The following is a 15,565-nucleotide window of genomic DNA, read 5'->3' as shown; positions in this document are numbered from 1 at the left end:
ACCAAATTACTTGTGATTGGAAGAACATAATAGGCTCTTCTGTGTCTGCATGCTTTTAGGCAAGATGCTCTTCTATCTCTTATTCCCCTAGTATAACCAAAAATCTCTTCTTTATCCTTCAAAACCCTTCTCAGAGGAGTCCAAGAAGGCTTGTCTCGCCACCTTATACACATGGTCACTCCTCCCCTGGGAGGTCTCTGCTCATTGAATGCACCTCTATACATATCATAATTTATCTGCTAATACATCTTTCTCTGCCGTTAGACTCCTTGAGGCCAAGGACTGGGACTTATTTATGTTGTGTTTCTGGTACTTAGCACAGTGCTAGGCACTTAGTATGTGCTTAGTGAATACTTGTTAAACCGATCACTTTCTTCCCTACTAGGTGGCAAGGTACTCCAAGGCTCCTTTTCCTCACTACTGTTCCATGATCCCAAGGACAGAACACAGCCCAGAGCAGGTGCTCAACTAGAACTGATTGAATTTATCTGAATCCCAAGGACATACCCTTAATCCTAACTGTTTAACCCACAATCCCTGAAGCATTCCCTGGACACCAGCCCTCTTGCCTCCCCCAGACCTTTGATGAGGCCACTGGCAGCACCAGGAATGCCCTGGATCTCCGTGACATTGTTTCGGGTGAAGTACTCATCACAGGTGGCATTGAGGAAGCGGGAGGAGCAGAAAAGGCCCCAGAGCCGTGTGGTCACCGTCTCATTTCCTTCCCAAGCTAGCTTGGCACAGACATCAAAGCCATGGCGAGACAGTGTGCGGTTCCCCAGGAGGCAAATCCTAGGGAGAGAAACAAGGAAGGAAGATGGGGAGGGACATAACCTCGCCCTGGCTTCACAGTAGAACTGCCAGAGGAGCTCAAAAAGACACAGATGCCAGGGCCCCAAATCCAGAGGTTCTGATTTAATTGGGATGGAGCCCAGAATCAGTGTTTTTTCAAAGCTGCCCAAAGTGATTCCTTCCAGTTTGCAGCCTGGGCAGAGAACCACTGCCTTAGTGCAATGCTATGTTTCAGAACCATGGACAGCAGTCTCCGTGCAGCCTTTCCAGGCAGAGGGATGCAGAGAGGGGCAGCACCCACAGACACCTGAGCCCCTAGACCCTCTCTTCTACGTCCTTTCCCATGATAGAGAAGGTGTTTAAAACTAAGAGGTTGTCCCATTCCAGGAGGTTGTCCCATCCAGGAAATGTTTCCCTAACACAGCGTTCATCCCTTCAAAAATCATTCCACTTGGTTCCTTCTAAGTCCACCCCACCAGCAAGCAGTCGACCCTCACCAGGGAAACTGTGCCCACCCCAGAAACGTTACTCCACCCTAAAGAGATTGCCCCCAAACCAGGAGAGATTTTCCCTCCCAAGACAGGTTGCTCTGAATCCACAACCACCCCAATTCTGAGAGATGGGGAGGAGGAGGTTGGCAGAGACTGGTGTGCAGACCAGGCCAGGGAGGAGGAGGACAATGCCTTAGGCTCAGAGCAGCAGCACTTACGGGAAGTTGGGCGGGTCAAAGGCAGATTTGATGACCCCAGCATAAATGGCCAGGATGGAGAGGATGACACAGCCCAGGAAGACAAGGGCAAACTTGTTGACATACTTGACGCCCACAAATACCACAGTGGCCATGCAGGTGAGCACACAGGTGCCATACACACGCATATTGTTCAACATGGCTGCTGCCTCCCCGCTGGCATCTTCTGCCTTAAAAATGGCCATAGCTGGGAAGAGGTAAGCCTGTGGGAAAGGGGCAAGGAGGTCAGGTAAGTAACCCAGGAAGAACCAACTGAGAATCAACCCAAGAAATAACCTGAAGTGCAGGCAGGGCTTTGGAAAAAACACACTCATCACAGCACATTTACAGTAGTGCAAGACTGGAAATGACATCCAATGATAGCGGAATGGGTAAGGAAGTCCTGGTCTATCCTATCAGGACTTTTATATAGTCACTAAAAACGATATTGCAAAGATGTTCAGAGCGATTATTAGTTTCTATTATTTTTATCAGGTATAATTCTTAATGATTATTTATCATTTTTATTATTTCTAATAGAAAGGTAGAAATAAATTAGACAATCATGACTAGAGGATTGGGTGAATAAATCACGATATTTCCATATAGACAATGGAGCTGTTGAAAAGGATAATACAGATTTATATGAACTGACTCAAAGAGCTATCCATGTTATATTAGATAAAAACAATCACGTTTTTAAAAAAGAATATGTCTTATGATCTCATTTTTGTAAATATGTATGTGTACTTATATGTGAATGTGTACACATATATGTGTATATATGTCTGTGTGTACACCAAAATGTTAACAGTGGTTTTCCCTGAATGGTGCAAAAGTAGATAATCTTTATTCTTTTTGCACATCTGTATTTCCTATAATTTCTATACTCAATACTAATGGTTATATTCTTACAAAAGTTATTCTCACTTGTAAATGATACTTACAAAGAGAATTTGGGGTTATTTTGGGGAATCTATAGAGTTATATTTTACAAAGACAGAATACAATATTTCATAAAAAAACAAAAGCTAGAAGGAAATACACCAAAATGTTAATGATGATTTTCTTCAGGTGATTGATATTTTTCCAACTTTAGGCAATGGGCAGAACTGCTTTTATAATAATTTTTAAATTATTTAATTTTGTAAAAGTCCCAGAGATCTATTGTTATTCTCTCATAATTTGGTTTCTCAGGTCTGTTATTCCCCATCCCTCCTCTCTGCCCCAGTACCCCTCATTGGGCCCCCAAACCAGAAGCTGTGACATCTTTTAGTTCTAGTTCTCAAGGCAGCGTGGCAGAGTGGACAAGCACTGGCTTTGGCACAGAAAGACACAGGTTCATATCCCTTCCACACGTTCCTTAAACTCTCTGGACCTTGCCTTCCTCTTCTGTAAAATGGGGACATCTTCTAACTTGTGGGAGCATTGTGGGGATAAAATAAAATGAACCATTGCAGGCCATGGGGCCTGGATAGAGTAGGGGCTTGGGAAATATCAGCCCCACTTCCTACACACAACAAACCCTCTTCAGCTCCCACTTCCTCCTGGAGGGGCAGGAAGTTGGAAGTCAGCAGCCATCTCCTTCAGACACTGTCCAGCAACCTGACTTCTCATCAGTCACTACTCACACATCTCTTTACTCGGCTCCCTCATATCCTTTGTCTCTTTTGCAGTCGGCGAGCCATCAGCCCTCTACAGTTAACATTCACAGGGTACTTAGCACAATCCCTGGCACATGGTAGGTAATCACAGATGGTAGCTATTGTGTGACATTACCATTATTATTTCTACCATGATTTTACTATTATCGACCCACCTCTGCCACTTGGTAGCTGAGTGACCTTGAGCAAGTCATTTCACCTCTCTGAGCTTCTCATTTGTAAAATAGGCATAATAAGCCTTAGGAGATTCAATATAATGACTGTAAAGCACTTGGAACTCTGCTGAGAGCACAGTGGGTGCCTGATAAACGACAGCTGTTCGTGTTACATAATTATTGTATCTCGTCTCCCCAACTAGACTGTAAACTCATTAGATAAAACGATGTCTGATTTCCCTTTGGCCTACTGAGTGGCCCAGCCTATAGGAGGTGTCCAGGGAGCACAGGTCAACTGACTGACAGCCTGGGACCCCACACCTCCTCCTCGGCCCCTCTCACCAGCAGGATTTCGATGGTGCCCAGGATGTACATGGCCCCAGCAAAGGTAGTGCCCAAGTAGAAGCAGAGGCCCACGGCGCCCCCAAACTCTGGGCCCAGAGACCTGGAAATCATGTAGTAGGAGCCGCCAGCTGCAGAAAGAACCTAGTATCAGCGAGAGAGGTCCGAGGGGCACTGGGCTGCCGTAGGGAGTGAGGGGGGCTCAGGGTCAGAGGTGGGAAGGGAGTTGTGCTGGGTCTTTGAGCCTTGGAGGCTGCAGCCCCAGGACTGGAGGGAGACTCAGCCAGCCATTCTGAGTGGATTTTGCAGCACTAATTACCATGTTGCTAATTACCCCTCTAAGGAGGTCATGGCTCAGAAAATAGGATAATGTAGAGAAGGGTCTCAGGCAAAAGGAGATCTTGCATTTCCCTATTCAACACCATCAAATGCCTCCCTCCCTTCCCCTCACACAGCTGCCCCCGCCTACCCCAAAAACATCATAGCCCAGCTCCCAGGTCTGCAATATTGCCTTTCTTGGGTCCTGATGGCCCCCAAAGCCCAGGGTACTGTCCCTCCTTCCAACTCTCCAGGCTCCCCCACCAACCATCCAGGCCCCTTTCCCCTCCAAGAAGCCCCAGTCACATACCAGGTACAACACCATTGGTTGCAATTGCACTCATGGAGATGGCCGTGAGCATCGTCTGTGAGGAGAGAGATCATTACAGTGGTGGCTGGGCTGGGGGCCGCAGTGGCCTGGGTAGGGGCCAAACCTTATGCCCCATAAACACCCGCCAGGCCCACAAGTCCTCTTCCGCTGAGCTTCTCCCTGGTCCTGTTCCAACTTCTACTTCTGCCAAGTTCTTCTTGTCAAGAAAACCTCTTATTCACCATGCACATGGAAGAAACACAAGCTAAAGCACCAGAGAGCTCTGGAAATCCCAGCTTGGCCTCTGACCAGCTGTCTGACCTGAGACAAGTCACTTTGGATCTCCAAGCCTCAGTTTCTCCATCTATAAAACAGGTGTACCAGCTTGAGCACTGGCTACCTCACGTGCAGAGGTGGCTCAAGGGTCGTGTGTGAGGAAATGTAAACAAGGCAAGAAGTAGGTGTTTAGTGAATATTTGACCTTTTAGAAAGGATGGGAAGAATTCATTTACTAAGCTGCTTGTCACACCTAATCTCATTTTTTGTGAGTCTAGACCTACCGAAACGCTAACTATCGGGGATTATTGGTGAATTTTATTTTGCACACCTGTCTTTTTCATCAATGAATCTGCATTAATACACACAAACACACATAGATCCAGGTGAAACCTGGTTAATAGCCGTCAGGGACCAGCCTGTGAGATACAGGAAGGACCAGTCAAACCTAATTTACTCTCAAAGATCATATGCAGGGGTTCCTATAAAAAGCTCAGGTCTTATGCTCACCCCCCAGGTCCCACTCAGCCCCAGCTGTGAGGGGTGGGAGAAGGGAGGGTGTCACTCACACAGGAGCAGCAGATGAAGACCATGCAGAAGGACTCCATGATGCCTGCGATGCCCACGACCCAAGTGAGTCGCAGGAAGAGAATGACACCAAAGATGTTCTGCAGGCACGGTAGATACACGCCCATGAAGGTGCCCATGCATGGAGCCTGCCAGGGAGGCCAGCGTCAGTTTCTGCAGCCCCTAATCACCACCAACACTCCAGGTCCACTCCTCTTCTCCTGGTTCTCCATCCCCCACTTCCTCTCCTCTCCATCCTCATCCCTTCATCCCTCTTCCCTCTGATTTTTATCACCTTTGACCCCTCCCCTCCTGCTCCCATCTCCCAATCTCCATGCCTCCATTATGTATTCTTCAAACCAACCCGTCTCTCCTCCTTTTCTCTATCCCTCATCTCTCATCCCTTCCCCTCCCTCAGCCCCCAACTCATATCCCTCTGCCTCCATCATCATCCCTTCATCTGAATCCGTTTTCCCTACGTCCTTTCTCCCATCCATCCCTCCTTCCTCCTTCATCCCTTATTCTCCAAGGCCCTCACCTGTACTGGCTTCTTTTTTCCACCCTCGTTGTTTTCTGCCTCTTCATGCTCTCTACTTCCCTGAGGCAGGTTGGTGTAGTTGGCCAGGCCACTGAGCAGGGAGGACACCATAGGGCTGGTGTCCATCTCTTCCTGTGGAGGGAGGGTGGCAGTGTTAGCACACAGTGGCCTAGGGGAGACGGTGGGGTAAGCTAGATGGTAGGATGCAGAGAGAGATGCGGATAGGTAGGGAAAACCACCGAGGCTGAGAAAGAGGATAGTGAGATAAAGAGAGGGAAGAAGGGGGATGCAGGGTAAAGGGAAGAAGAAGGAAGGATGGGGGGGGGTGCTCAAGAAAGAAGGTGGACCTGAGGGAGAGATGGAGAAGAGGGCACTGTTCCCTAGGGAGGGAGGGAGCAGCTGATGCATGGGGAGATGAACCATGAGTAGGACCAACACCCTATCAACCCACCTCAAACAGGGCCATGTTTTTGCCATCATATTCCTTTCCCTTCTCTGTGTCCGTGCTGTTGATGAAGGGACTGCTCTCCTTGGGGTTACCATCACCTGAGAAGGCAGAAGAGTCAGGGGTCTGGTTGTCCTCTATCTGCCTAGGCCAATACAGCTGTGTGGCCACTTTAATTCTCTGAATCTCAGTTTGCACATCAGAAAAATGGAGCTAATACTACCTCCCTTGCAGAATTTTAGTTGACAACATGTATAAAGAGCCTAGTACACCCTAGCACACCTGGCATGTACTAGGTATTTAATGAATGTATGAGTACTTCCTTGTACTTGGAGTCCTACTTTATTTACCAGGGTACCCTAGACTCTCCAGGGTCCCCTCCTTGACCATAACCAGGCCTATCCTGGTATTCTGGGGTGCAAGTACACTCTTTCCTGGGGGGGAGGCACAGAACACTATAGCCCAAGCCCCAAGGATGCTCCACCTCTTAGAAAAGTGACCCCTTTTGGCATCTCCTATGCCCCTCATTCATCTTCAGTCAACACGTATTTACTGGATGTCTACTATATGCCAATATGGGCACGGGGAGGTGAAGGAATAAAATACAGAATAAGACACCATCCCTGCCCTCAGGGATCCCAAAGGCAGGGGAGATGAACCAGTAGCCAAGAACTTTTAGCCCACAGTGGTAAGTTCTGTGATAGAGATGAATAAGGGACTGTGGGAACACAAGAGAGACATTCAGCGCAGCCTGGGAGGTCACGGAAGGCTTCCCAGAGGAAGTGATGTGTCGGCTGAGAACCAAAGGATGAGTAAGAGCTGGACTGGGAGGGAGGCTGGAAGGCGTTCCAGGCAGATAGAGCCACAGAACAGCATGTCCGATGGCCCAGAGGTGAGAGAGAGCACAGTGTGTTAGAGATGCTGAAAGAAGCTTGATCTGGCTGGAGTCTGAGGAAGGGGCACGCAGGGTGGAGGGGTGCACTGAAGGATGAGGAGTGGCATGTGAAAAGATGAGCCTGGGAAGGTAAATGTGTTCTGGGTCCTTAAACAATGAGCAGCTATGTTAAAGATTTTGGACCTCATCCAGAGGACAATGGGAAGTCATTGAAGAGTTTCAGCCAAAGGAGTGCCATGAACAGAGCTGTATTTTAAAGCAATCGCTCTGGCCTTTACATGGAGAATATAGAAGCTAGTTATGGACTTTCAGTAATCCATGCAAGGGCTAATGGTGACCCAGACCAGAGCAGTGCAGGACAATGAATGGACTCAGGAATTATTGGCACATATTTTTATGCCAGATGTTTGGAGATGGAGGAAGGAGGAATCCAGGATAATGCCTACGGTTTCTAGCACAAGTAAATGGGTAGATGCTAGTGCTTTTCAATAAATGAGGAAAAGGAGGAGACTAAGAGTGGGGATGATGTTGAATTTGGTCAAATGTGAGGCACTATAGGACACTCAAGTGAATATGTCCAGTAGCCACTTGATATATGGATCACTCTGAGACCCAGGAGAGAGGCTGGGCGGGGGAAAGAGATGAGGTTAACCCATGAAAAGTTGTGCAGGAAGTGTGTGAAACCATGCACTGGATGAGATCACCCAAGGAGAAAAGTGTCCTGGACATGGAATGGGTCCTTTCAAAGAGATCCAAGGGACTCCCATAGGCACATTCCCTTGGCTCCAGCCATCACACTTTCTCAGTTCCAGGACTGAATCCCAGTTGTTGACATCTCTCTGGACCCTGAAGAAACTCCCCCATGACCAAATCCCAAGGGAAGTTGGGGCCCTATATTCTGAATTTCCTGTCCCATCCTCTCTTGACATCTCTCTCTCTCTCTCTCCATTTCAATCTGTCCAAATCCTCCCCATCTTTCCCCTCCCTACCTCCTGGAAACCTTCCTTAGTTTCCCAGCCAGGGTCCATTCCCAGAGCATGACCTGTTATAAATCCAATCTCATCTGTCTCAAAACTGTGGAAGGGAGAAGAAGGGATCCGTCACCTGCTCAGGGGAAATCCACCATGCCCTGTCTCCTGCCACCACCTTCACCTCACCAATCAAGCCAGGAACTCCTGGTCCCCACAGAGGGGGCCACCACCAGCTCTTCCTTTTCCTCACACATGTGAGTTCCTGGAAATAGCATACCCATACTCCCAGTGGGAACCTGGCATATAATAGTTGCTCAGGAAGAACTCTTTGGAGGTAAATTCCCCCATCCTCCCTTCCTGACCCCAGAGTCTCAGAAGAGCTGTCTGGGGCCTGAGAACAGGAGAAATAAAAGTGAGATGGGTTCCTCCTCCTTTTAAAATGCTGACAAGATGCCTCATGTTCTCACCACATTATGGTGGGAACTAGAGGGCCTGAAGGGGGATGAGATGAGAAGGAATTTCTTAATGGTTAAGAAAAAGAGGCTGGAGTCAAGGAGATTTGGGTTCTAGTCCCAGCTTCACGGGCTGTGTCTACACATTGGGCAAGTCACTTCAACTCTCTACTCAGTTTCCTCCTTTGCAAAGGAGTAATAATCATTAACTCATAGGGCTGTTGTGGGGATTAAACAAAATTATGCCTATTGGGTGTGCCTGGTACATAAGTGTAGCTATTGCTGCTACTATTACAATTATGACTATTATTAATATACGTGGTGCCCCACCCAGCCTGGGCTCCCCATCCCACACCAGCCACAAGATTTAGGGGCCCTGTGTCCTGTGCGGCTGGGTCCCTCTCCCCCGGCGTCTGCTCTTAGGGCCAGGACAACCAAACACGAGAGCCCTTCCCCTCTGCCTTTCACGCCCCCTCCCAAGCCTCTCCTCCGTCCTGTGGGCCCGGGGTGCATGCGGGACGGGAAGGGGGCGTCCTGGCCAGAGACCCGGCATCTAGGCAGCCCCGAGCCGGTCTCCATGGCGACCGCGCGGGCAGAGAGCGCAGCGCAGAGCCGAGCCGGCCACGCGCCCGCAGCCGCTTATGTAACGCGGCGCGCAACGCGGAGCCAGACTCTGAGCCGGATCCCCGCCAAGAGATGAGGGCAGGGGAGGGGGCAGCTCGACATGCTCGTCCTGAGCCCTGCCTTTCCACCTGCCGTCTGGACGGGACGCCAGGCTCCCGGCCTCGTCTGCCAGGGCTGATTTCGTCCCCTCCCTGGAACGCCAGGCGCTCTGGTTGAGGGGGAGGGAATGAGCTTCATGAGTTCAAGGAGCAGGACTGCGAAGGGGGAACTCGCCCTGATTCCCCAGAGCCAGGAGTCAGGGTGATGGGGGAGCGCCGAGTGGCGCGCGAGAGAGGCAGGGCCAGACTGAGGCTGAGCCCTCTCCGCCCCCGCCCCCGCCCCCTGGGAGCTCTCAGCCCGAATCGGCTTTCAATTAAGCTGCAGCGGCCAGAGCTCCAGGGGAGGAAAGAGGCGAGCGGAGCCGGCTAAGGAGCCTCCCCCGGGGGCCTGGGGCCAGGCCTGAGGGAATCCCCAAACCGTATTGGGGTAGTGGGGGAGGCGTCAGACGCCAAGGGGAAAGGAGACCTGGGGGCCAGAGACAATATCCTAGGGTTCCTCTTTAGTCCAGAGGAGCCCTCTTACGCGGGCCGTTCCCACCTTCCCGAGGTCAGCACTCAAGCCCACTACTACATCCCCAAGAATCTAGGATCAGAGATGCCAGGGGTTCTCAGTCTGATGGTCCCTATTCCTTCAAGCCCAGCAGGTCCTTACAGCCCCTACCACCATCTCCAGGCGCCGCTGGAACCCAAAACGCTTGACCTGGGTCCTGGCCACTCTTCAAAGTCCTGGACTCAATATAGAGCAAGAAGGTCTCCAGATAGGCCCGCTACACTCAGAGCCTAGAATTAATGGGGAGGGGCTAAAACTGAAGGGGGTTCAGTTCTACTTCTGCTTCACACACATAGATGCCTCTCTTCTAAGCCTCCTGAGACCCCATGGAAATCCCAAGGCCCAGTAAGGCGCCAAACTCAGGGTAGAGAAAGTAGGGGCTGGGGTGATCAGAACATACCCCGTGTCGGGGGGAGCAGAGAGATTATCTCTCAGGCTGAGGCTCCATCCTCAGAGTGGAGGCATCTGAAGGGGATCCCAGATGGAAATGACCCCCCTTCGTTCTCCGGGCACCGTGTCAGGATGCCTGGCATTGCTGCAGACTCGACTTTGCCAAACCCCCTCCCCCACAAGACTAAGCCTACTGGGGAGGGGGGCAGCTGTGGGATGAGGCGACCCCAGGGTCACTGTGGAGATGGATGAGCTGGCCAACTGGTAGTTCCAACCTCTGTATACCACTCAACCCCAAGGAGGAAGAGGGGGTCTCAGACAAAGGATCAGGGACCCTGGTGTCCACAGCCTTCCCAAGCGGTCACTTGGCTCTGACTTGGATCCAGGATCTGGAGGACTTCAAGTCAAGGCTGCCCGTCCCTGGAAGACTCCGCTCTTTCAGTTCTTGAGGCCCTTTGGCCATCCCCCGGGAAGGTCTGCAGGAGTCTCGGCCCAGAGGGTCAAGTAATGCCCGGGGGAGCGTTTGAAGGCGCTGAGCGCAGACAGCCGGAGCTGGAGGCGCGCTAGTGCGCAAGGGACGCAGCGCCGCTGGAGGGTGGGGGGTGGGGGCGGCTGACAGCCGTGATGGATGGCTGAGACCGCTGGGGGGCGGCGGGGGGCCTGAGAGCCCGAGGGGGTGGCTGGCCCCGAAGACCTCGGAGCAGGGAAACCGCGGAGGAGGGCGGGGGAGAGCAGGAGCAGTGAAAGGACTTGCTCCAAGCCCCTCAGCTCCTAGCGAGTCTCCGCACCCACCGCAGCGCGTCCGCAGTGTCCGCGCCGCGGCTCCGGGGGATTCAGCCGCTGGGACCCCATTCCTGAGGCCTCGCTAGGGAAGCTAGCAGAGCTGACTAGAAAGACTCCCCTCTGCCCCGCCCTGGAAGCCTCACTGCCATCCCGGGTACCGAGAGGAAGGGGAAAGAGGGAAGGAAGAAGGATGATCTTGCTTCCCGTCCTGAATAGGAACCCACGGGGACGCGAGAGGGAAAGGGAGATTCCGCAAAGTAGAGCTGAAAATCTCGGAGGAGGTACGCTTCAGTCTGAGGTCGGACCTCAGGCAGCTTTGGGGGAGGGGGTCGAATTGCACCAAGTGTGTACCCTTAAGGAGACATCGCAGCCCGGACGGGGGCTGTCATACGGCTCCAACCCCCCATAGGCACCTTCCCCCCACCTTTCAGCTGGAAGTGTCAGAGCGAGGGACTGCCGCAGACTGCGCCCCCCCTCCACCGCGCCGCCGGTCAACGCTCTGCGCCAGGACGCCGGGGTCCCTTGTCGGGAAAAGGAGCCCCCCTCCCGTCCGTCGAGCTCCACGTCAGCCCAATCTAGCTCTTCCATCCCCTTCCCACCGCCTCCTCCGCTTAGCTAACCCACGTCTGCCCCCGGCCGCGAGCAACGGCAAGCCCTCGGCCCCCAGCCCTGCCCCCGGGCGCGGCGCATTCCAGCACCTTGGACAGCGCCTGGCGCATTCCAATAGAGCAAGGCTCCAGGCCGCCGAGGGCGCCCACCGCCCCGGTCAATCCCAGCCTCGTCTCTGAAGGAGGCGGCCCCCTCTCTGCCTCTAACCCCAGAGCTGCCTCCTCTCCTCGCCGCCCCCTCCCTCGCCGCCCCCGGACTGCTGCTTACCGGGGTTGGCTCCCCCATCGCCGTCCTCACAGTCCGTCAGGTTGTTTAGCATGGTGGCGGCGCGGCGCCGGGCCCGGGGATGGCTGCGCCGCCTCGCCCGCGCCCCTCTGCCCGCCTTCGCTGCTCTCTCGCTCGCTCTAGCTCTCTCTCGCTCTCCGCTCCACGGAGGAAGAGGCTGCAGTGCCCGCCCGCCCGGCGCACACACACTCGCACACGGACACACGCTCACACCCGCGCGCGCCCCCTCTCAGCAGCGGCGCTGCTCACCTCATCCCGTATGCAGGAGGCGTGAGCCACTGGCGGGGTTTTGGGGGGGAGCGCGGGAGGGAGGAAGAAGAAGGGACGAGGGGCGGGCAGAGCGCGCCTGGCGGCCCCCTTGCACAAAAACTGGGGGCTGGCATGGGTGGGATGGAGGGGGCGCTGCGGGGAACGGGGGCCTCGCCTCTCTTGAGCAGACGCAGCTCCGCCCGCCCCCCACTCTCTGGCGCAGGCAGGGCCGGCACGTGGGCAGGTGCCATCCCGCGCCCTAAAAATAACGGCAGGGAACTAGGTCGCGGCCGCGGGGAGGCGGCCCCGCAGCGGCTGCCTGGCTGGGGGTCTGGGGTGACCCCTAGGGAGAAGATGAGGGGACTGAAGCAGCAGGGGTGGGGCGCCATGGCATATGAGTCCCTGGGGAGCCTGTCAGCAAAGCTGGGAGTAAGTGGAGAACCAGACCCTCTCCTACATTGCTGTTCAGGAGGTTGGAACTAGGGGTGTATAGAGGCCAGAGCCCTTAACTGAAGCACTGTGCTGCCCCCAGGGTTGTTCAGGGTCACTGGGCTGAACTGTCTGGCTCATCCTATCTTAAAATGGGAGGAGTGGAGCCTGAGGAGTTGCAGCAAACCCTCTCACTGTGCTTAGACTGACACAACTCCTAGCATCTCACCTCAAGACAAATCCCTGGAGTCCACAGACAAGGACCCTCCGACTGTGGAGTGACCCTGCGAAGGAGACCTGGCGAGGAGAGAAGGCAGCAGCGAGGTTCCAGGGAGTACTGACTCCCCATCGGACATGGTGCAGACTCTAGAGAGGGCAGGTTGGTCGAGGCTGGCTAGGGACAGAACGGGGGAGGGGAGAATGAGGCCGCCTGTCAGTTTGGTACCAGATTTTCTCCTGGGGCGGGAGAGTCTAATCCCCTAATCCAGGATTGCTTTCTGAGGATTCCAGAGCCGACATGCTCTCTGTGTTCCTCCCCGTCCCCTGCCACCAGTCCCCCAGATGCTTGATTTTTCTGGGACCACTCAGCACCCCTAGAACCCAGGCTTGAGCCAGTAGTGGAGACATTTTAGGAAGCAGCATCAGAGGTTTGGACCCTTTGAGTCTCTGAAAGGTCTAAACATCCAAGAGTGAGAGTAGATTAAGGGGAAATGATTTGCAGACTCACTCTAGCCCCTACTGGCCCTCTAAGTTCCAGGAAAGTTCTAGGGCTGGAGGGGATCATGTCAATCATCTTATCTAATGCACAGCTTTCATTTTACAGATGAAAAAGCTAAGGCCCAAAGAAGAGAAATGATTCCCTGTGGTCACAATGCCAGTGACTGGCAGAACTTGGTCTGTAATCCAGTTTGCTTTATTTCAATTTAAGATGCTACTCCTCAACATAACCTCTTTTTAAACTGGTCCTGCCTCCAATAGAAGGGTACAAGGATGCAGTCATATCTAAACTGCCCAGCAGCCTCTGATTCTTGACTACTAAAAAAGGAACAGGGACTGGGTCTGAGATGAGGTTTCTCCCTTTTCTTGTGGTCAGGCTTCAGGGCTGCAGGACTGGAGCAGCCTCTTGGCTCGCAACTGAAGGTGGGCCCAGAAAACCTTCAAAGGTCCTAAAAAGCCGTCTATATGACTGGAGAACCAGTTATAGGATTTGATGCTTCTGAACCACGGACAGGGCCCACCACACAGAGTCTGTTGTATACATTTGGCAGTGCTTTCAGATTGGGTCAACCATGGAGTCTTGGGCTGGTGACAAAAGGGGCCCGTGAGGGATCCACCAATAAAATATCACAGCCACTGGGTTTTGCGGACCCTCAAAGGACTCTGGAGGATGGAGAGCTGGCTATTCAGACAAGGTGTGAGAATGGGTCTTCTTGGCTCTCCCAGAGAGAAAACCATGAAAATGGTGAGATGAATTTGGACCGGTGACAAGAGTTCAAAGGATAGAAGGTGGGTAGGCCAGTGTTCAAGAATTTCCAAGCACTCCACTACACACATACCACCACGAACAGCACTATGATTTTCCACTACTCTGCAGAGACAGGTAACGTAGTAAAATATGTAGTACGTTTATCTGAGAAGTGCTGCGAAGTAAATTAGGTGCTGGTATTTTTCAGCAATCCCAGGTCTGGGATGTTCCCCTGGGGGTATTTCCCTTCATTTGTGGTCCACAGTCCTGGCCACGCAGGGGCTGAGCCCACCCACAGGGGAACCTAGATCCCAAGGGAGTATAGGTGAAGGCAGGAATGATTCCTCTTCCCCTGGGTATCCCACCTGTGCATCCTCACCAGCGCTCCCGTCTCACTAGGTGTCTGGTATTCAGGAGATAGTGATGCTATCCTGTCCTCTGCCCCAAAACTCTCTATCTCTGGGCAAAACTGATTTCCTCTCTCTGGCCTTCAGTATCTCCATCTGTAAAATGAGAGGGTTAGGCTGCATAATCCATGAGACTTTTTCCCACTCTGAAAACTCCTAGTGCTCCCTCCATTTATCTCAGACTAAAGCCATGAAGCCCTTCCTGAGGAGCCCACACCAAGTAAGGAGCCAGTCCCAAGGGGAGACCCCAGACCCTCAATTCACATCGCCCACCCCTCAAGGAGACTGGTCCCTATTCTGGCCTCAGGCCAACCCTCTGCAGTGAAGCTTTGAGAAAACACGTTGCAGGCACCTCCTACACTGCCAGCCTGGCCTTGGCCAGTAGGCTCACCAGTAAGGTGACCCTCAGCCCTGAGCCCCAGGAAAATGGCTGCCAGCTCAGCACCCCATCCCCACCCAGAGGCCTAGGAAGAGCTGGGGCTAAGGGAACCCTCTCAGTAAGCCCACACAAGATGCAGAGCTGGGCAGCGTCCTCTTTCTGAACTCTGAGTCTCTAATACTCATCCCCCTTCCCACCTTATGCTTCTCAGAGAGAAAAAAGTTCAGAGAAGCTGCCTCCTAAGTATCAGGATTTGGAAACTGGAAGCAATTTTATGAATTATTTTTTACCACTCCCCATTTCTGGGGAAATTAGAGTCTAGAAATGGAAAGGACAAATTTTCTTTATGGGGTGTACTTGTGAGGACTAGAATCCAGCTCCCTGAGCTCCAGCCCAGGGTTCCATCCACTGAACCAGGATCCGGGGCTGTTTGGAGGAAGCTGGAGGCACCTGACGGGGTCCTCTTTCCATGGGAGACAGGCATAGTGTTCCTCCTAGTGGCTCAATCTCTATCCATTCTGATCTCCATGTAGCCCCCACAACCTAACCCACCCACCCCCAGCTCTGACTTTACAGAGCGAAGGCCCTGAACTCCTTCCTGCACTCTTCTCTCCCCGACCTGCACACCCTGTCCTCCAGCCCCAAAACCCTCACAGTGAATTGATGACTCCAGAGCACAGCCTACCCCACACACACAGGGCTCGCCGCAGAGCACGTCAACCACCATCGTCTCCGTGGTAACCAGGGGCTTAATTAACAGGCTGCAGCCCCGTCACCATGGCAATGGCACCCCAACAGCTCCCCATTCCCCTACAGATTCAGCCCATCTTCCTTCTTTCTCCATT

General features: G+C 52.9%; 1 protein-coding gene across 4 annotated transcripts in view; it reads right to left on the bottom strand.

Moving 5' to 3' along the window:
• SLC12A5 (solute carrier family 12 member 5) overlaps window positions 1–15,565 on the bottom strand; it is a 36,639-nt gene that overhangs the window by 17,698 nt on the left and 3,376 nt on the right. For 2 of the 4 annotated variants that reach the window (XM_070589324.1, XM_070589325.1), the window contains exons 1-8: window positions 11,774–12,063; window positions 6,141–6,235; window positions 5,690–5,821; window positions 5,154–5,300; window positions 4,309–4,363; window positions 3,681–3,811; window positions 1,502–1,743; window positions 581–792 (exon numbers count right to left, since the gene is read on the bottom strand). In XM_070589324.1, coding sequence (XP_070445425.1) covers window positions 581–792; window positions 1,502–1,743; window positions 3,681–3,811; window positions 4,309–4,363; window positions 5,154–5,300; window positions 5,690–5,821; window positions 6,141–6,235; window positions 11,774–11,825 — 1,066 coding nt within the window. In that variant the 5' untranslated portion in view covers window positions 11,826–12,063. Of the gene's footprint in view, window positions 1–580; window positions 793–1,501; window positions 1,744–3,680; window positions 3,812–4,308; window positions 4,364–5,153; window positions 5,301–5,689; window positions 5,822–6,140; window positions 6,236–11,773; window positions 12,064–15,565 lie in introns of those variants that run through there. The other 2 variants (XM_070589321.1, XM_070589323.1) reach the window with 1 other exon arrangement.

The sequence above is a fragment of the Equus przewalskii genome, chromosome 21 (assembly GCF_037783145.1).
Source record: "Equus przewalskii isolate Varuska chromosome 21, EquPr2, whole genome shotgun sequence".
NCBI classification, from domain to species: Eukaryota; Metazoa; Chordata; class Mammalia; order Perissodactyla; family Equidae; genus Equus; species Equus przewalskii.
Note: the sequence above shows the minus strand (reverse complement) of the source record. Positions and strands in the feature narration are given on the sequence as shown.